This window comes from Phaenicophaeus curvirostris, chromosome 8, assembly GCF_032191515.1.
Source record: "Phaenicophaeus curvirostris isolate KB17595 chromosome 8, BPBGC_Pcur_1.0, whole genome shotgun sequence".
NCBI classification, from domain to species: Eukaryota; Metazoa; Chordata; class Aves; order Cuculiformes; family Cuculidae; genus Phaenicophaeus; species Phaenicophaeus curvirostris.
In genome coordinates, this window is record NC_091399.1 from 19,235,095 (window position 1) to 19,255,533 (window position 20,439).

Consider the following 20,439-nt stretch of genomic DNA (forward strand, 5'->3'; position numbering starts at 1 on the left):
TTTATGTCCCTGCCCGGCTCTTCCAAAACCCCAACCCTCCATGAGTCACCCCAGGGGCCAACACTGACACGAGGGCCTGGAGCTGCTGACAAACGTGGGGTTTTAGTGCTGTTATATTCATCACAGCGGTTGTGTGACAGGGAAGAGGTCCTTTCAGCTTGGAGAGGTTGGTTAGCAACAAAGAACTCGTATTAACTATGTTAGGTGAGAACCAGAGGGATGGACAGACAGCCGTATAACCCCACTGGCTTTTGTAACACTCTCCCCCTAGGACGAGAGCTCGAGCAGAGCTTTCCATGGGCTACAACAGCTTTGTGCTGCATCCCATCCTTATTGTTTCCAAGGAATCAAGTCACTCCCTGCAATACAGACGTGCAGAGGCTCCATCCCAACACTGTGCTTTGCTTTTATTTATAATACTTTGTTTGGACCCAAGGGAAAAAAAAACCAAACCAAAACTCAATCTGAAAGGAGAGATGAGCCTCTCACCCGGCCCAGCAGCCCTCCCTTGCCACCGAGGAGCCGACTGGTCAGCAGTACTTGTGTTTAATACATTAAAATGATACTTAGGGCCTTCCCCAGGCCCTCTCTCCCCTCCCCACCCTCCAAATACTGATAAATGTCAGAGCGTGCACAGCCCTGCTCCCATCGTGCCCAGGTTACGCTCTCGGCTGGCCCTCGTGCTGGAGAGCCCACCCAGAGCCTGTGCTCTAAGAGCTCCCCTTCCAACTCCCACGGTGCTTCAGAGGGCAGCGGGGGAAGAGAAGGGGGTTACTGCGGAGCGGCTCTGTCCTCCTCGCCGCAGGGCTAGGTGTTGCCAGCGACGTGCTGCTGCAGAGCCGAAGTGATGGCTTTACAGTCTGTCACCTCCTCCGGCAGGCAGCCCTCCTGGTCCCGGAGCGTGGGGTCGGCTCCCGACTTCAGCAACAGCTCCACGATATCCAAAAACTCGCAGGCGGCAGCTGGAGGGAGTAAGGGAAGGGTTAGTCCAGGGATCCTGACCCAAGGTGGTGGTGATGGACAATTCTGGAGCCAGCCCCTTCCCCTGCGTGCGCCAGAGGCAGGAAATGCCGGCTCAGCACCTGGCCAGGAGGAGTACATCATTTTTCGGGGCAGCGTTCGGTACTCAATGTATTACTTGCCTTTGGATTTAATAGTGCAAAGGAAAGAGAAAAGGCAGAGCGAAAGCCAGAACGCATGAGGGGGTGTTACTGGTGCAGCCGTGTCCTCAGAGCCTGGGCAATTTGCTGGGCATCGCGTGGGATGAAGCACAGGGCGCCTTGCCGCAGCCCGACTAATGCTCCTTCACGTCCAGAGCTGGAGACGCACCCCGCAAAGGGCACTGCAGCAACACAGGAAGCCCCAAAGCCTGGGAAAGCCTTCCCTGCCGGCTTTTGTACCCAAGATTTATAATGTATTCATAATTTCTAACACATTTACAAACGCCTGCTCCCCCCAGCCCTGCCTCCTGGACCTCTCGGGGCTCCACAGGCAGGACACGCTCAGCGCTGCCTCGCTCCCTGCTTTCCTCCATCATTCCTCCTTGCAGAAAATCGGGTTGGTTTTAGGTTCTGGCTGGACCTTCCTTGAGCACCAGGTCCAGGGACACACGCTTGCGTCCATGGATGGCCACTCATGTCACACGACTGCTATTTCCAACCCATATATCCTCTAGCAATTATTTTTTGAACCCTGATTTACTCTGTCGAATAGAACCAACTTAGATCTGAGCTCTTCCCTGCCCTGAGGCCAGCCTGGCAGCTTCCAGCTCCCGCTCCAACCTTTCCTAGAGATGTTAAAAAGAAAGAACCAGGAAAGCTAGGGAAACTTAACGCTGAAGGGCTGGGCTTGGCCGATACCACCAGAAGTCCCAGTCCCTGAGTTCTCCCTTAAGCCCACGCAACGCAGACCCCAGTGAAGCCAAAACAAGCCTCAACCCCACCCTTGCCTTAAGCGACCATGAAGCTAACAGCTTCCTCTTGTGTTGGTAGCGATTGGTCTTAATTATATTTCAGGCACTTTTACAATGTAACTGACTAAGTCTTCTTTGCTGTTAAATGTAGTAATTAGAGCGTCTTTCGCATTACTCTGCAGTTTGCTACTGACCTAAAGGGACAGGCAGCGATGTTTAATTAAAATAAATTTGACGTGCGATCAGAGCTTATACTGAAAAAGATAAAAAAGGGGGAAAAAGGGGAAAGGGCTGGTGAGGAAGGAGGTGGCAGTGAGCTGAAGGGCTGGGGGATGTCCCGGGGTGCCAGCACAGCACCCCTGCAGAACGCAGACTTCCCGGGGTGCCAAGGAAGCTGTGCTGGCAGCTCCTGGGGATGGGGATCTGGTGTCCATGTGGGGAAAGGTGGCTTTTTGGTCTGGTGCCGCTGGCAGGCAGAGCCCACGTCCCCGAGCGGGCCAGGGACATCCCTGGGGATGAGCACAGCTGCTGGATTTATCACACTCCGGGACCCTCGATTTGTCAAGGGCTGGAGCGGCAGCCCTGACACTGGCACGGGTGAAGATGAATTTCCATTCAGCGCAGTTTGCCTTCCGACTCCATTAATCCTCAGGGTTCAGATGATGAATTTCTTTCTTTCTTTCTTTTTTTTTTTTTTTATTATTTATTTTCGCTCCAGCATCTCCTCCCACTGCCCTGCCACAGCGCAGAAAGAGCCGAACAGATGGTGCTTCGCAGGGACGCCCCAGCGCCCATGAGGATACCGAGCCTGCCCACTCCACGGCCACGTGGCCGCAAGTGCTCGGAGAAGCCTTGATTTCCTCTGGGAGAGGCAGAGGCAATGATTTTAGTATTCCCAGTGGGTGGGTGGATGGATGGATGGAGAGGAGCTGAAGACTAACAAGCCGTTTGACGGGGAGACTGTGCTCCCACTGACCAACATGGCACCGAGCGCTGCCTCCAGCCCGGAGGAGAGAGAGTCCTGCGGTGGGTCCCACCGTGAGCGAGTGCTTTCGGACCGCGCTGCCGACTGGCCTCCACTTAACCTCCGATTAAACCCGGGGTCGGCGCCGATCGGAAGGAGGCAGGATTTATAACCCACAGCAGGATGCGGTTTGACACTGGCTGTAATCAGGAGAGCCGTCACCACAAGGACAGCTGTCAGGCCACGCGGCTCATAAAAAGGGATGGAGATACCCTAAAAGCAGTGGCTGCTTTGCTGGCCTTGCTCATGGGATTTAACCCTTCCCTGAACAGCCTCAAACAAAAGGGAAGGCCTTCTAATAGCGCCGCTCTGCTCAGCACCACCAGAGACAGTTTTCACACGAGCTCTCACGCTTCTCTGCTGTGGCTAATGGCTTGGTCACAAAGTGCTCTCTGAGATGGTGAGATGTGCAGTGAGCTCTAGTTTTGGGCCAAGAGTCACTTAAAACCATTCACTCATTCAGCAATTGAGGACTGGGGTGATTTATGACCAGGGAAGGAGGACAGCCTGGGTGCGGCCAGTGGGTCACCTGCAGGCGCCCCGGACCTGGGCACCAGTGACCCAGAGGGTTTCCCCAAAGATGACTTACAGGGAGGAGAGCTGGGGTAGTCCTCAAGGTAAAGAAGAACACTTATCAACTAAAACATTCTGGGGAAAAAAAAAAAAACCACCAGGTAAACTGTCACCATTGAAACGTCTGAGCTGGGTGGATCAGAGAAACATTACACTGATGTAATGTTTAATTACATCAGTGATGTTTGTTTGCTTGTGTAACAGAACCAGCTTCAGCCCCCAGCCAAGAGGGATCCACCTGCAAGTTATTCACATTGAGGTGAGGCATTCTCCCTCTACTTTCACGTATTAGACATGCTTGAATCAGGTTCTCTTGGATAACTTACACCTGCTATGCTTTTGCACAATGTACTGTAATCCACTGCGCAGCCCTTGGTAGGCGGATGTCAGTGCCGGAGTCGGCAGCAGTGGGGAGAGAAAGCCCAGCACTGAGTGCTGTTGTTCTGCGACACTGCAGCACTAAGCAGCAGATTTGCTCCTTCATTCAGAAGGATAAGAACTTGCAAAAATCACAGAATCGCAGAATGCCAGGTTGGAAGGGATCTCAAGGATCACCTGGTCCAACCTTTCTTGGCAAAAGCACAGTCTAGACAATACAGCCCAGCACCCTGTCCGGCTGGATCTTAAAAGTGCCCAGTGTTGGGGAAGATAAAGTAAAGTATCCTACAGGAAAGATGAGATGCAGAGAAGTCATACATTACTGTAATTACAGTCTTGGTTCAGAAGCCCTGGAATCTGGTAGTTTAATCCAGATCTGAATGCTGTGCCTTGAACTGATGGTTGGCAAAGCAAATTTGCTCTCTTTTTGGAGAGATCAGAGACAAAAAGACACAAACACTTCAGAATGACAAGTACCTTCAGGTACTGGAAGGTAATCTCTCAATTAAAAGGACTGCTACAAAATCTCATATCTAATTAGCACGTCATTGTAGGAGGGACACGAACAGTAACTTCGCTCTGCTAGTCTGGGCAGTAGAGAAGCTGCTGTGCTCTCAGTTGTGATCAAACAGGCTCGTCACCAGGACGTGTGGAAGTGGAGGCCACCTTGTTCGTCCCCTTCCCCTCGCCTGTGCAGCTGGTACAGAGCCTCCTTCGAGCCCCTTGGTGGCCAAGGGACTTAGCATTCCCTAACCAGAGCCACGACTGTGTCCTGGAGACACACAGGACAAACTCTGCAGAAAGCGCATCACGAACTAGGGGAAAAAGAAGGCTTGAAGGTGAAATATGCAGAGGAGAACAAAAGGAGGCCAGAGCCTGCTTCTTCCAGGGCTCCTATTCATACCGCTAGTTAATCAAATCCATCTTCCCAGCTCCTATTTCTACTGAAATTTTTTTTTTGTACATAGACCATTTACTCCAGCTGCAAATCCATCCTGTTGGGAAGGAACAACCGGGCTGAAAGGCAGCTTACCGTAATGAAGTGCAGTCTGGCCTTCCCCATCCTGCAAAAGAATGAGAAACTTGATTTTAGAGGTACAGGTAACGTCGTGGGGATACAAGTAAATCCCGGTTTTAAATAAATAAGCTGAATCACAGCAATATTTTACTTGACTAGATAAACAGCCCAGGACACCCAGCTACCTGGCAGCCAGGCCTTGAATCATCATCCACCGTCAATCCATACTGATGGATAATCAATATCCATCCACGCAGAAGAGTGCGTGGATCACGTCATGACAGAAGTATAATTCAGTTCATAGCATTATCACTTCCAGACCATAAAAATGAAGGATTTCAATCTTACGGCCTTACTTTGGGACCCTCACTAATCCTTTAGTGCACCTCTGAAAACGCCTGCTGAGAGCTTCTGGGCAAGCACAACCTTGTTCAGATACTCAAGAGAAGGGTGAAGCACCAGCAAGCTGGCACAGCTCAGCACACAAGGGAGCAGAGGGGAACCCCCCCTCCACTTTTCTTCCAACGGAGTAAATCTTAGGTCCTCATTCTTCATGGACAAAGGTGGATCCAAAACCCAAGTCATTTCTGTTGGGCTGCTGGCATCCCTGCAGGATGAAGGAGAGAAAAGCGCTACACAGAGCACCTGGGAATGAGAGCCTATGGCCCAACTTATCCTCGTGAAACACCTGTGGTGCAAGGGCAAAGCAAACTGCATGATTTTAAGCTAACACATGCCACTGCCTCAGCTGCAAAGGTCTGGGAAGCGTGTTCCATTCCCAGACTCAGTTGGTGCTCATGTGGCACGTCAAGCAGTGCAAACCCAGGCACCTTGCTGAGCTACAGCCTCGCCCTGCTTCAAGAACAGGTGAAATAACAGAAGGAAAGAATTACTCGCCCCTTTGCTTTCACTATCCCACCAGGATTAGCCTCTAATTCAGTTCTTTGCCTCCTTAATTTATTTGCATCTGTTTATGGAGACTTAAGTTTTTAATTACCATCATCTTCGGGATTAAGGTGCAAATTCTGCAGTCTGCTTTGGATTCTGGAACAGGCGAAAGGGAAAAGAAGAACAGGGAAAAAAAGAGGAGAACAGGTAGAAATCCCACCTGCTGCCACTTGGGACTTCTTGTTTTTTCTGTTTGATGTTAGCCCTGTTCAGCCAAGGAACCAAGAATGACTTGTGTGTCAGGGTGGAAGATGCTTCTCTTTGCTCCGGGACAGTGCACCAACACGACCACCACAGGAGCAACAGGGACAAAAGAGAAAAGCCAGATATATCAGGCATTTGCTGCCTAAATACCCACTTCATGTCTTTGCTGGGGAAAGTCGGGGGAGAGATTTTCCCTTCCACTTGCTGCTCTGCCCCATTTGTGGCGCTCACGCCAACATTCAGAGGTGCCGCGTCTCAGGAGCCTATTTCTTAATGCAAATGGGTGTCATTAGACCGCAAACCAAACATCAGAAGGAATCAATGACGGAATCCATTGATTATTCCACACTAACAAGGTAACCGAGCTAAGCCAGAGCCCCTGAGTGGTCCTCAAGCACATGTCTGCTCAGAGGAGTGACAGGGCCCTCACTGACTTCAGCAAAACCAGAAGCAAGGCTGGGAACGAGGAGGCAGGAGTGCTACAAAGGAGTTATTGGAAAGGCAGGCTTTCAAATATGCGGGTTGTGTGTGCGCTGGGGGATGGGAAACCAGCTCCCTTCTGCATCGCCGCCTTCAAAACTGTAGCCGACAAAACCTTCAGGTGAATGGGATGGGAGACGTGCAGCAGAAATCCCTTCCCATGAGAATGCTTTGCTGCAAAACTCCTTATAAAATACCTAGGACTGCTCCAGGAACACTCCAGCCACTTGTTCCTCTTCCAAAGGCCTGTGTAAAGCACTGCAGCTTCAGCAGCAGGTTTGGGCTAAGGAGGTTTTACTTCTCTTAGCTGTACACCCTGGCATTTCTTGGGCTCAGAAGAGAGCGCAAGTCCCAGCACACAAAATGCATCTCTAATCCCAGTGTGGTTTTAAAAAAGAACTATTAATCCAATGTTATGCAAACATTGTTTACACTTTATATTGTGCTGTGGATTTTTGAGCCTGACGCCTGGCCAAATGCTCTCGGTTACACTTCTCGGATGCTACGCTAATTGCTCGTATCTTCCCCGTGACAAATTGTAATCCAGGTAAATGGAAAAAGCTCCAGTGTGGTCACTCACTAAGGGGCTTGAAATGCCCTCGGGAGGCTGCCGATCTCAATCCCTCTTTGATTCGGGGTTTTGGAGCACTGTGGCTAATCGGAGCCCGACGTGCCTGGCTGCTCTGTGCACGGCGTGTGGCTCCAGGTACGGCAACACTGAGCCTTCAGCGCAAAGTGGTCACACTTGGAAACTAATGAAAGACGGGCCGTGACAGTGAGGATTACAGCTCCTACTGTGGAAATTACGTGAGATGAATATCACCTACCAGGTGCTGGAATTGTTTGCTTTACAACAAAACAAAACATTAAGTGGTCTTAAGATGTAGCTGGCCTCGATGCAAGGGCTATCTCACAATCCGTGAGAGAAAGCAGCAGTCTCTGGAGCATCCGAGGCAAGGTGTGGCGTGTCGTTCTCCCAGGATGTGCTGCTGTTGGGATGAACAACTCTAAATGGTGAGCACACAGGGACAGCCTGCCACAGGCTCTCGTTTTGCTCATCTGGTTTTCAAGCGGGGCCAGCTAATTTTCTCCATCAAAACCCATCAGGATCCTTGTTGGTTTATTTTATACAAGGCACAGAGGGGGATGTTTGCCGTGGTTCACTTCTTTCTCCAACTGAGCTTTCAGATCAGAGAAATGTAAATCATACAGAGCTGCAAGTATAACAAGCATCTATCGATACAAGCTGAAACCAATCATTTGATAAATCTGTAATGTATAACCTGAATACTGTAACCAGCTACTTCCAAACTGTGCCTATGGAAAGCCAGGTAATCACGGTGTGTTATCATTTCTGTGTAAAGGCATGTTAAAAAGAAGTAGAGACTTTTTATCCTCCAATAGGAGCTCCAATAGGAGCACAAAGAGAAGGTTTGAGTAGGGAAGCTGATGTCAGGGACTGCAGAAGAAGAGATGGGCAGCTTTGGGGCTAATGCTGAGCTCTGCTTTACGCCAGGATGCCTCCAAGAAATGCCCTTTCCACACGTCAGCTGGAATACTGTCAATGCAACAGGTTAAAGAGGAGGAAATCAGAGCTGTGACTCAGTGAACTTCAACACAAAAGGGGGAAAAGGTCAAGCTCAAAGCAGTAATATGCAGTGTTTCTGTAAAGCTTTGCTTTTGGCTTGCAAGGCGCTGGCAGGTACCTCTCCCAAAGCCCCGTTAGCAACACACTGTCCATAAAAAGGAGCTCATTGAAACAGTAGAACCCATACAGGCAGTGAGAAGACAATCAGAAATGAAGGAAAGACATTACACTCAAACCCAGGAGTGCTTATTCCTGCCCACATGAGTTATTGACCAACAACAGATCTATTCCAAGCTTTTCTCTTGCCTCCTAATGCCGTGTGTCACCCCTGGCGACTTCCACAGCCCCGCTGGCATACCTGGCCATGGCAGGGTGAAAGCCAAGCTGTACTGTCTTCAAAGGAGACAAGAGCATTTCCAAAGACTCCAAAATAAAACCAAGTGTCCATGCCTACCAAAACCATCAAAACAAAGATGCTACAAAATCACTGGTACCTCCTGCATCCATGGCCCGTGACAGATGTCACTCAATGAAAATCCAACTACCAGTGGGTAACTTATTGGATAACAGGATTTTGTTTTGCTCCTGAGAAATTTAAGCAAGAGAAATGAGAGAAGATGGACCGAGCGCAGATGGACCAACTGTCTTATCCGTTAAGTGGTACTATGGCTACTGCACATCAATTTTGTCTTATAAGTGATAGGATTACACTGGTGTTGCCATCCCATGTTGATTCCTTGGGAATTACTGTACCCTGCTTAACCTAACTAAGGGGACCAAGGGGCAAAGACATGGAAATGGCCTGGCTGAACCCTGCTGACATGCTGCCCATGCTATAAAACGTGCAGCCCTGCCATGGCAAGCAGACCCTGAGGTCCCAGACTTTGACCGTGCTGTTTTCAAGGGACAGTTCTAAAAGCAGTGTTAGATGAACATAGATCTTCCAGCCCTGCCTCACTTGCTCTCCAAATTGCAAATGGAAAACTCTGCGAGCGGGAGGTTGACCCTAAGGGAGGGACCATGTCTGCCTCCACCTCCTTTTATTTAGCAGGAGTACAGAAACAAAACAATGCTGGTTACCTGGGCAAACTTTGGTCCAGCTAGACCCCGTATTGGTGCTGATGCTGGGGCTGGACAGCCCTCTGCACCAGCTGCTAGGGTCCATGCAGGACCCCCACGAGCTCATCTTCAAGAGCTGGTCCACATCGAGACCTCATCTCTGCCTTCAATCACGTCTCCAAGTGCAGACAGCTTCAGCATGAAAAGCACAGCAGAGAACATCCACGCTAACCTCTCCCTTTTGAAGCATAATAGATGCACCCTTTATTTTAAGGTATTCTTTCCCCTGCATCACCTCTTCTTTCTGTTCATTTGTGGCACCTTTCAAGGTGCAGGCCTGTTCCCATTGACAGACTCCAAATGTTGGCAGGGATTGCAGGAGATAAGAGCGATGAGGTGATAAGAATGTTTAACAGCGCTGGGTCTTGGGCAGCGTGGATGGGTCGGAGAGAAGATAAATATTTACACTACATCTTTAGAAGGTGAGTGAATAAAGAGGGCTAGAATAATACAGCTTCTGAAGTAACACCGGTGCTTAGGAGCTGTGAATATAAATCTCTGCAGCCTCGCGACACACACTCACTCAAGCCAGGGAGATGAAAAATAGCAAGAAAATGCTTCCCTCCACTTTTAAAAAGGGTTTTATTCTCATTTATTTCCACTTTAGACTTCAACTTCCCAACAATTTACTTCAACCTCATCATCTTCTTTTTCCCTCTCTGAAATTTTATCCCCAAGATAACTGAGGGTGAGACTACGGCTAAATGCACACCAGAATTTACATGCTAATACCCACTATCCATAAAACCAGGCAATATGGGCTAACAAAACCAGCCCAAACTCCACCAGACAACTCTGTGGATGGCCCCAAGACAGCCTTTATCTTCATTTACATGCTGCTTTTGCACACAGCAGCCTGGATTTGGACACGTACATTAATACTTGTGGAATGAATGCTTGTCCAATCGAAACAGATAGGTGAGTGGGTCTTCGCGTGTGCCAATGCTGGCACAGAAAAACAATGGCTTAGTTTGAAGCTTGATCCTGTTCTTTTAAACCCCTGCCTTAGAGCAGTGCACCCACACGCACAGACCTCTGCTTTTATTGCCTCCTGAGTCTTAAAGCAATGACAGCAACAGGGCAAGCTGAGAAATAAGACCACCTAACAGCTCTGTGCCAGAATGCCTAGAGTCCCAAACAGCTCCAACACTACCAAAATAAAGCAGATACTTACGTTTTCTCCCCATTTTTCAGCTTTTGAGTTCGCCAAAGCAAAATATACCTTTGACTGCTCACCTTCACCTCCTGATTCAGACTGGGAGGCCCATACGAGGATAATTAGTTAGAATTATAGAATCATAGAATCACCAGGTTGGAAGAGACCCACCGGATCATCGAGTCCAACCTTTCCTATCAAACACTAAACCATGTCCCTCAGCACCTCATACACCCGTCCCTTAAACCCCTCCAGGGAAGGTGACTCAACTCCAGTGCCTGTAAGGTCATGGTTGTTAATGTTACGTGTAAGCTGTTATGAGACATCACCACGTGCCTCCTTGGTACCGTCTCAAAGGCAGCTCAGGCACTCCCCACGGACCAGCGCCACAGGACAAAGCATACAGAGCAACCTCTGGAAGCAGCAAAACCAAAATCCATGCGTAGACTATAGCCCAGGCTGACAAGTGCAGGGCTAGGGTACCCTCTAAGTTTTTTTCCTCAGGTGACTCTTCCACCTCCCTCGCATGTGGGTTAGCTTGGCAGGGTCCCCTCTCTTAGTGAGCTCTCCCTCTCCAAGTGCTCTCTCCTCTGTCCCCTCGCTCCCATTCAGACCTCGGGCAGATATCCACAAGGAAGGTGCTAGACAGATCTTTATCACCACTTCTTGGGCCCTTCTCCAGAGTCTACGGCCAGGCTATCATTTGGCCTATCTTCTAAGTGCCTCGCAGATAAATTAGATCTGCATAGAGAAGCAATTATTACATTTCTAATGGCATGGACCCTTACAGCACAATCTGCTCCTGAAAGGCAAAGAAAATTGCATTAGCTTTTGTTTGATTCAAAATTATGATCAAGGGAAGAGGGATGCTGAAAAAGCCAAGCCTTGGAGCTGGGGATCTTTCCATCTGGGGACCTCCCTATTCATTCTCGCTCTCTGAGCTCATCCGGCCTCATTTAGGTGCACTAATTTGGAGGAGCCCTCCACTTGCAAAGCTGCTCTTAAAACCAGATCTAAGGAAGCTCAGAAAGAATACGATGCCCAGGAACCGTGCCTCGCTCCCTCCCAAAGCCTGCATCTGCTAATGCACCCAAACACCACCGGCCCGAGGAGTTCAGCATGCCAGGGTCACGCTAATCCCTCATCGCCCCAGTTTCTAACTGGTGGTGTACCTAAATTTCCAAGTGCGATTTCAATGGGATTTATCATATCTACTATCATCAGCGTGCAGCACTGCTGGCACAGATACAGCCTCTCAATAACCCTCCGCAGACAGGGCTGTCTTTAATTGTAGAATAAACTGCTTGCCGAATCTCCACAGCGGCTCAAGCAGCAACCCCAAAACTCTCAGGGCAGTTTTCCTATCAAGCATTTCCACCCCGATTTGCAGCCGGCACTCTGAGCACAGCTGTGTATTTATACGTACGTATTTATAGGTTGCTCCACAGAATATTTCTGACTGCCTGTTAGTTCCAGTATCAGGCATCTTTCTGGTCATCAAACAAGTGTGTTGGTGCAATAGAAAAGCTGCTGGGAAGCTCCAGGCTTCCTCAGCCCAGGGATCAAAAATATGCTTGGCGAGAGCCAGTGCCTAGAGCTGTAACAAGTGTCACAGCGCTGCAGCCGAGCCAGCCTCCAACAGAACGATGTAAACGCAATCCCAGGCTGCAAACAGGACAATATTCCTAAGAGCAAGATGCTCAAATCTCTCTTCTTAGTGCGATTCCCTGCCCCCTCCCCACGGAAAAGTTAGTAGCTCTTGTACTGCTTTATCACTTTAGCGTGGCTGTGGCAGATACCTGGTTATTTAAGGGGCAGGATAAATGGGCTGAGACAGCTTTCCCATCCCCAATTCACTAGGGAACGCTTGGAAATTCCACCTGACACCAGGACCTAGCTGTGCTCTTAAACAATCTCCCGTCTGATCCGATTGTTCCCCAGTGGGGAGGCAGGCTGCAGCTCGCTCAAGAGTCATTGATTGGATTAACAGCCTAATTCCCAACAGATGAATAGAATACTGATGTCTTGTCAGCCCACATCATAGAAGGAAAACACAATCTGCTTCTACAGCCCCGAAATTTAACCCTTTGCTTCCCTGCTCCCCCTCCCGGGGACACGGGGCTGAATGCACTGGTCCGGCACTTTCAGCTCGAGATCCTACCCATTTGAATGAGAAAAGATATATTAACCTTTGGGATGCTTTGCCTAATCATCTACATGCCATGGGATCATCCATTATTTTCCTTTCTAGACAGAAAAGATTTATACCGGGGACTATAACTTCTTTTTTCCTCTCTATTTACCACCTGCCAGTGAAGAAAATACTGTGTGCTTCACAGTAAGTGGTTGAAAATTCATTAGCTTAACAATATTCCGAAATACTTAGATATTGAATGTTTTCTGAGTGTATCAGTTGATTAGGAAGACAGACCAGCCTGGAGAGGAGCATCCAGTGGCATTGGAGAAGCATCACTTCAATGCCCTCTCCCTCCAGCGCCTCTTGGCAAGCGCAGGGCAGAGGAGAGAAGCTGAGCCCATCATTTGCTCTCAGAGAGCTCCTGTTCTCCACCTCCTAATGGAGACACTCATGTTTTCTTACCTCATAGAAAGACTGTGATAAGAAATTAATTGCTACTGGTCAAACGTTCACTACTACGGAAGCAGGACCATGTGCATATTAAAGAGATTCTCCAGGAATTAAATTTATTTATGGACTCCTTGGCACTGCCTGTATTTATTTGCTTGCTTGGGAGACAAGGATAAATAAAAATCACCTGATTTTAAGAAATGTATTCAAAACGACCTATTTTTTTTCTCAGATCACTGGGGTCCATAATGCTGTGGGTTTTGTTTCCTTCTAAAGGGCGCCTTTTATGCTTGCGTTTAACAAACAGGCAGATATATATTTAAATGTCACTATTTTCCCAGCAGGGTTCCTAGAATATAGAGAAATAGAGCTCCAGCACTCATGGCAAGGCTGTTACCCGTACGGAGTGGTGGCCTCTGGAATATCTCCAATCTCACAGCCTCAGTGGCAACACCTTCCCAACTCTTTCACTGTTTTTCCCCTCTCTGCAAGGTGCGTATCGCTGAGACAAGCCAGGTTGTTCTGCGCAACAGAAATAAGGTATTTCCAGTTTCACTTGGACTTTGCACCTCACATGCACAGTAGAAACATTCCCTCCATCACTCCTTAACACTAAAAACATGAAGTAGCCCAGCACTAACATATTGACAAACAGAAGAAGCAGCATGAAAGGATGGTGGCGATCACCCTTTTTAGTTTTCCTTTTGAACAGTACCTGCTAGCCAGTTTTTCAGACTTCAGTATGTCAGTATCATTAACATGTGCACATAAAAAACCTGCTAGGAGACTGAATGAAAGAATGAGGTGTTCCCTCTTCTGGCTGCCAGTCCCTCAACCCTACAGAGAGATGCAAGGTGCTCCATGCTCGCAGCAGAGGCCGTGGGGAGGCAGCAGCACGCGTTAATGACGAAGCTGCCTTCACCAAAACAATTAGCGAGGGATGCTGCATCGCATCAACCAATTCAATTAATGCAGCGTTAGCGCTACTATTTGAAAGTCATTCAAATGATTAGCTCCTTTGACAATTCCAAACCGTAACGTTTAATTTTCATCCCAGATGTGAATTGCTCCCAAACGGGAAAAAATAAATAAGTCAAATGACCCCTGTCCAGTCCCTGCCCCTAATATGGCTGCGCCGTACGCTCACGAATTCAGGGTAAAGATGGGGACTGGGGCAGTTGTGCCCTGGACGTAGCAGACTGCAGGTTTTATAAATACATACAGAAATAATTAAAATCTAAGGGGTTTAGAAGGGTTAATCTCCTTTAAATAATCTCTGCCACAAAGCCTGTAAAGTCACTGCTGGCACCGTGCCCGCATGGGACCGGCTGTCGGATATCAGGACAGCACGTGTGGCTGGGAGCAGAGGGATTAAGTGGAAGCGCTGCCGCCGTGGCCTATCAGACACGCTGCTCCCCGCATATGGCTCCCCGGTCGCTACTGAGGGGCTGGAAACGCTGCGAGCGGGATCCGAGCCAGTGCCAACCAGCAAGTCAACATGCCACTTGCTCCACTTGATTAAAGAGAGAGAAGGAAGCTCGATTAGGCCGCTAAATTTAGCAGGTTGGACGGGAGACAGCAGGAGCTGAGAGCATTGCTGCCACTGCTCAGTTCACCTGAACCGTTTCTGACTTCAAGGCAAACACTGGCTTATATTTATTTAAAGGGAATTTGGAAATAACCTCTTTTCCTACACAGTCTTGAGCCACAGCTCTCAGTGGCCAAGGGGATGGTGCATGTTTAATTGTCAGCTCGCGCGGACTCGGAGCTTCCGCTCTGCATTTCATCCTCTTTGTATGAACTGTCACTTCAAAGCCAGCAATCGAGTGACCACTAGAGATAGAGAAATCCAAAAGAAAGCAGAGAATCCACCCCTGCATGGCCTAAAGCAGCGCCTTGCCTGAACCCACTGTTTGGTTTCCACCAGTCTGGGCAAAGGCAGGCTCAGATGAAGTCCTGCACGAGCCCTGCGGCAGTGGCGCGAGCACTGGCAGGGAGATCGCGGCATCACGACACCTGCAGGTATGGTTTCAATAAAAAGCAGAGCCATACTGCATGTGGCAACGTGCCACAGGAGGAGCCGAGGTGCTGCTAACGGCCTAGGAAGCTTTTTTCACTTTTAAGTCGGAGAGGATAAAGACTCTAGAGACTCTGTTTTGGTCTCATAAGCCTTGCTCAGCTTGGTCTGCAAAATCAAAACTTTCCATGTTGAGATGGTCTGAACCATCCTCTGAACTCATTAAATGAGATCTGGATTTTATTAAGCCAGGCTTGGGAAGCCTGAGGTAGCAAAGGAGCGGCGTTACGGTGGCCCACGGCCCTCAACTTGTAAGGCACTGCTTTTTTTTCTAGTCCTTTATTAAAACGCAATACCAAGGACCTTGCTCAGACATCTCAAAGCATCTCAGTATAGTGCTGTGCCCTGCAGCCCCCAGACAGCCCTTCCTTGCCAAGTGTGCCTGTTTCTTAAGAATGACGATTCCTCTTTGTGGCTAATCTGGAATTAGAGACGACGTTTGCACACTCAGAGCCGTCTGCCAGAAGGGGAAGGCATCAGAGCCTGGATCGTGCCCCGAAGTGGACCACTGCCAGGGAGAAGCTGACCGCACGTGTTGACTTAAGAAGCTCCCGTCTCATCACCTCACAGGGTTGCTGGTTTTGTGCCTTTTAGCAACCTCTGTGAATTGTATTAGTAGCTGATTTACCGTGTTTTATTTTATAAGACACAAAGCTGCTCCTTCATTTGATCATCCGCCACCAAGTACCACTACACATCAGATCCTGAGCACTCTCTGCTCAGTCTGTGATCGCTGGGACTGTTTCCTGATGGAAGAAAGGAGAAATAAATAGAGAGGGAAAAGGTTTATTGGTACTGCTTATTCACAGACAGTCAGGTTTCCAAACAGCTATTAATAAAGTGCCAATACTAAAGCAAAAAAAAGGAAAACTGTCTGGAGAAAACTGCCTCAGGACATCAGACTATATCGGTAACAGGGATTTCTCGATGGAGCCACAGTGCTATTAAAATAAAGCTGAACTAAGTACTTGCAGTTTGGTCTGTCATTACTTATTTAGTGAGATGCAAAATTGATCTTCACTTTAGAGGGCTCTTTCAAAGCCCAGAGGCAGCACTTGCTCCCTCCTTGTGCTGTATAATAGAGGTGTTCCTAATGAAATTCAGCAGAAGCTGGAGGCAACCAGGGAAAACCACAGCCAACTTTATAACAGACAGATTTATGATCAGGGATGTCCCGGTTTTGAATGAGTTATTCTGCACAGGGCAGGAATAACAGGTTTGCTATTCACGGGTCATACAAGCGCGGCAGAAGGTCAAGTTCCCTGGTGCTCCTCAGGCTGAGCTGGAGGCCGGGGCTGCCGCCACGCTTGCGGCTGAGCTGAGCGGGTCCATCCCATCTCCTACTAACGGAGCGACCCAGACATCTGCGCTCAGAGCCCAGAACTGGGACCAGCCCATTCTGCACTGGGCGGAGGGCTGGGGAGAGGCAGATGGCAGGTACTGGTGGCGGCCACCGACGTGGGGCAGAGCTGAACCAGTGACCCAGAGGTGAAAGGCTTCGTATCTCCCATTATCAATCCCCAGAGCCTCCTCCGGAGTAAGTGTTGATACATTAATCTTTCTGACTGACGGAAACGAACCGCAAATATAATGTTCCATAGGGGAATCTTTTTTTTTTTTTTTGAGACAAAACCGTGCTTAAAACCATAAAGTTAAGGGCATGCTTAGGTCTCGCTCTTTCATCAGAAATGTTAGCAGTTAATGCCATCCTTTTCCTCTTCCAAGCACCAAATTTAAAGAGCACGTCATCACACATTAGTCTCTGAGCGCAGCCCCAGTGTGGACTTCTGCAGTAAATAATAAACTGGTGCTTCTGCTTCCTCTGGTACGTGCTGTCCTCCTAAATAGTTTAATAACAAAGGAGTATGTTTAGGAGCGCTGCTGGCGCGCCTCGATGAAGCACGTTGTGCAGGATAAATACCTCCACATCAGGACACTTTTCAAAGCCATCAGGCAGAGGGGTCAGCCTGTTGTGGTTTTTTTTTAAAATGGCACAAGCTAATGCTTTAAGAGTGTCTTGATGGAATCAGGGAAATTGGATTGTCCCCCCATTTGCTGGCCTAAAACAAGCCTTTTTTTATTTATCCCATTAGAGGAACACAAGAGAAACCTTTTAAATGTCACTAAAATTTTCCCTGCATTGCAAAACCCAGTCAAAAGGGTTTTAATTTTCCCTGAGACCTCTTAAGTAATGCAGTATGTCAAGGTTTAATACATTGTGTGTAGGGGATTGTCTGTATTCTGTGCTGTTTCACCACGGTGACTCTGTAGGGTCGGTGCCGTTTGCTGCATTTGGTCCCTGCCAGCACCGAGCCGCCCAGCCCACACCGTGTGAGATCAGTTCTGATGAAACCAACAGGCAAGTGAGAACAAGGTGAGATGCGTCTTCTCCTCTTTCAGTTTGGGATTCCCAAAAATTCAGCAGTGCTGTTACTCTCCAGTAATCATGGTCTGGGAGTTTGGGCACTCTGTTTTTGTGAGAGCCTGTAATTTATAGGCTTTATTTACTTATTTATAGGAGGACTAGAGAGACTTGGCAAGAGGCACTGATGGACACAAGGCTCCAAATTCCCCTGGAGTATTTAACATGACAAACATAAGCTGCATAGCAGAGGGGGAGCCCGGGATTGAAAACTGGCAGCACATAAAGCACTAAAGCACACTGGCTAACGACAGCAGCAGCATCGCACACTCCTTATAGGCTGGGCGGGTGCCCACTCAAGCCTTGCTGTGCCCGTGCCTGCAGGCATTAATGCCAAAAGAGCTTCTCCTGGCCCCTCCAAGCCCATTCCACCTGTCAGCAAGCCTGTAAACTGAAAACTATGGGTGATCTGTTGTTTGCTACTAAAACATACCATTATTTTGCTCCTACAGGACAAGGGAGTTCTCTGTCCACACCGTCCCGGTTTCTTTTTGCAAACTGTGAACACGCTGTCAAACCACAGCAGAAGATGACCTGGGGTCTAAAGCACTTTGGGCTGATGGTATAATCCAGGCTGTGGTTTTGTAGGGCGAGGGGGCAGTGGAGGGCAACGAACATCCAAGCTGGAGTATATAAGCCATCATCAGCCTCTTGTGCCCAAATCCACACATGCACGCTGGGAGCTGGGAAAGGAGCAGAGGGAGGAGGAGGAGGCAAATTCCAGCCTCTCAACTTGCCAGGATAAAACACAGCCTGGAGACTAAGACCTCCTGATCCTCCCTGTAGCGCTGCACAATCTATGTTACAAAATGTCAAAATTCAGCAAGAAAATTGGAAAAAGGAGGGAAAAAAAAAATCAGACTGGTTGGTTATTGGACCAAGGCTGTGTTAAAAGGATCAGGAGGTGGTGGGCCGAGTGGTGGGGGAGGGAATGGGATAAAGTAGTGGGTCTAATCAAATCAGTTTAAAAAGCTGCAGCCTCTCCGAGTTAACCTTGCCAATCAGAGAGCGAGAGGGAGCATGTCTGCGCACATTAAAGCGGGAGCGTGTCCTTGAACCCGCAGCGCGCTCCATCCTCCTGCCGGCAGCCCACGCAGGCTGCGTACCCAATGCCCTCGGCAGACAGCGGAGAAAAGCCCAGGATTAGGCTCCCTCCTTAGCTTTGCTCAAGTGGAAGTCAACAGGGCAAAGGCGGCTCGGATGCTTCACCGTGATTAGAGGTGAGCCCATGGGATTAAGCCAGCAGGAGCTGGGGAAATGTTAAAAAACAAACAAACATAAAAAAAGAAAATAAAAGGAGAATCCCTCCCATTGACAAATGCTGTCGTACCGAGCCTGGCAGCTGTGAGATGCATTACTAACCTTTGCTAATGACTGAGGGCACGGAAGTCACTTTAAAATAAATATTCACTAGGAATTACACGGGTAATCTAAAGGGATTATCTTGCTGCCTTCACAGGTCCATAAACTAAACGTTAAAAGGTCTACGCAAGTGTCCGCATTAATTTTGACCCAAATCAACCCTTCTGCTAAAAGCCAGATTCAATTTTGGAAACCACATGTCTGCTTTGAGTTAGCGTTCTCGCAAATTCCCTCCGATTCTCGCTTTTCTGAAGGAAAAATGGGACTGATCCCTTGGAAGCCAGGCGCCTGCCAGCAGCCAGGGAAAGGCTTTAGGAGAAACACACATTCAGAACATGAAGCAGCAGGCACAGATCCAGCCTGCCACATAATCCAGTCCCTGGGGCAGAAGTATCCATGTTCAGAGTCTTAGCTCGAGGACTCCTTCCCAGCAGAGACAGGGGAAACACGGTGTGGGGAGAAGCAGCTCTGCCACAAATAGCGACTGAACCCCAACTGTTCTGTGCCTCAGTTTCCCCAAGGGGAATGAAGCCGAAGCAAGGCTGTGTGGCTGACAGAGGCTCAGCAGCTATTCTCCATCAAGTCAGAAGAGCAGGAGCTACGGTGAACGCTTCAACAACGGGGACCAAATTAGGAAGGTGAGAACACTCCTGTGCACCAGGCTGCAGCTTCTGACCACAGTCTGTACATGAAAAAATACAGTCTACAACCACACAGGTGTCTTAAAGTCACCTGGACTGCATCTAATTCCAAAAATCGCATCAGACACAAATGGAGAATAAGTCCTACATGGGAATAACCAGATGGACATCGATGTTTCCTTCCAGCAGACATTTCGGACTCCCAGGGTTAACCCCGTTTCCCAGCCCACGCTGCAGGCACCAGCATGGTCAGAGCCGCTCAGCCCAAGGGAAAAGGCCCATGTCCAGCCTGTGATCTCACCCACTGGGCACGTGCTTACCTTGCAAACCCATGCAACCTTTTAAACGTGGTTCCCTTAGCCTGTACACCCACGCGGGCCAGCGGGTGCACTACTCAAGAACAGCTATTTCTCTATGGCATGCTGAGTTCACTTTGAAGAACACAACAGCACTGAGAGAACGGAAGAGACATCGACTCCTTTTAAATCCCACTGCTCCTGCACGATCGCTAGCAATAAGCTAGAGGCCTCTTGTAGCAAATCAGGGAAGCGAGGGGCGCGATCAGGCTGCTCAAAGCACAGAAATATGCTATAGCAATGGATTGGAACAAACCTATCCCTGAACAACTCAGGGAAAAGAAGAACCAAGCACAATGGGAAGCTGGCAGAGAAAACAGAGCCCAGAGAAAGAGCAATATTTAAAAAGCTTCCTTTTACAGATAGAGGGAAGAAAAACATTTGCAACCTTTGTGTTTTCAAAAGACTTCTTCATAAGGTTCCAAATTTCCTGCCTTTCTTTCTTTTGGCTTTTTTTTTTTTTTTTGGGATTGGAAAAAGCCAGGGAAGTCCAAACTGGTAAAAACGGATTTCACAGGAGATCTTCTTTGCAAGCTGCAGCCACAGGTGTGGAAGTGCTGTTTCCCCCACTGAAGGCAGTATGGGAGGAGAGCC

The 20,439-nt window shown here is 48.7% G+C and overlaps 1 protein-coding gene across 1 annotated transcript in view; it reads right to left on the reverse strand.

The window, feature by feature from the left end:
• Positions 1–382: 382 nt before the first annotated feature.
• Positions 383–20,439, reverse strand: part of ACBD6 (acyl-CoA binding domain containing 6) — a 90,518-nt gene continuing 70,461 nt past the window's right edge. Inside the window, exons 7-8 of the mRNA XM_069862693.1 lie at positions 4,921–4,951; positions 383–962 (exon numbers count right to left, since the gene is read on the reverse strand). Coding sequence (XP_069718794.1) covers positions 808–962; positions 4,921–4,951 — 186 coding nt within the window. The 3' untranslated portion in view covers positions 383–807. The remainder of the gene's footprint in view (positions 963–4,920; positions 4,952–20,439) is intronic.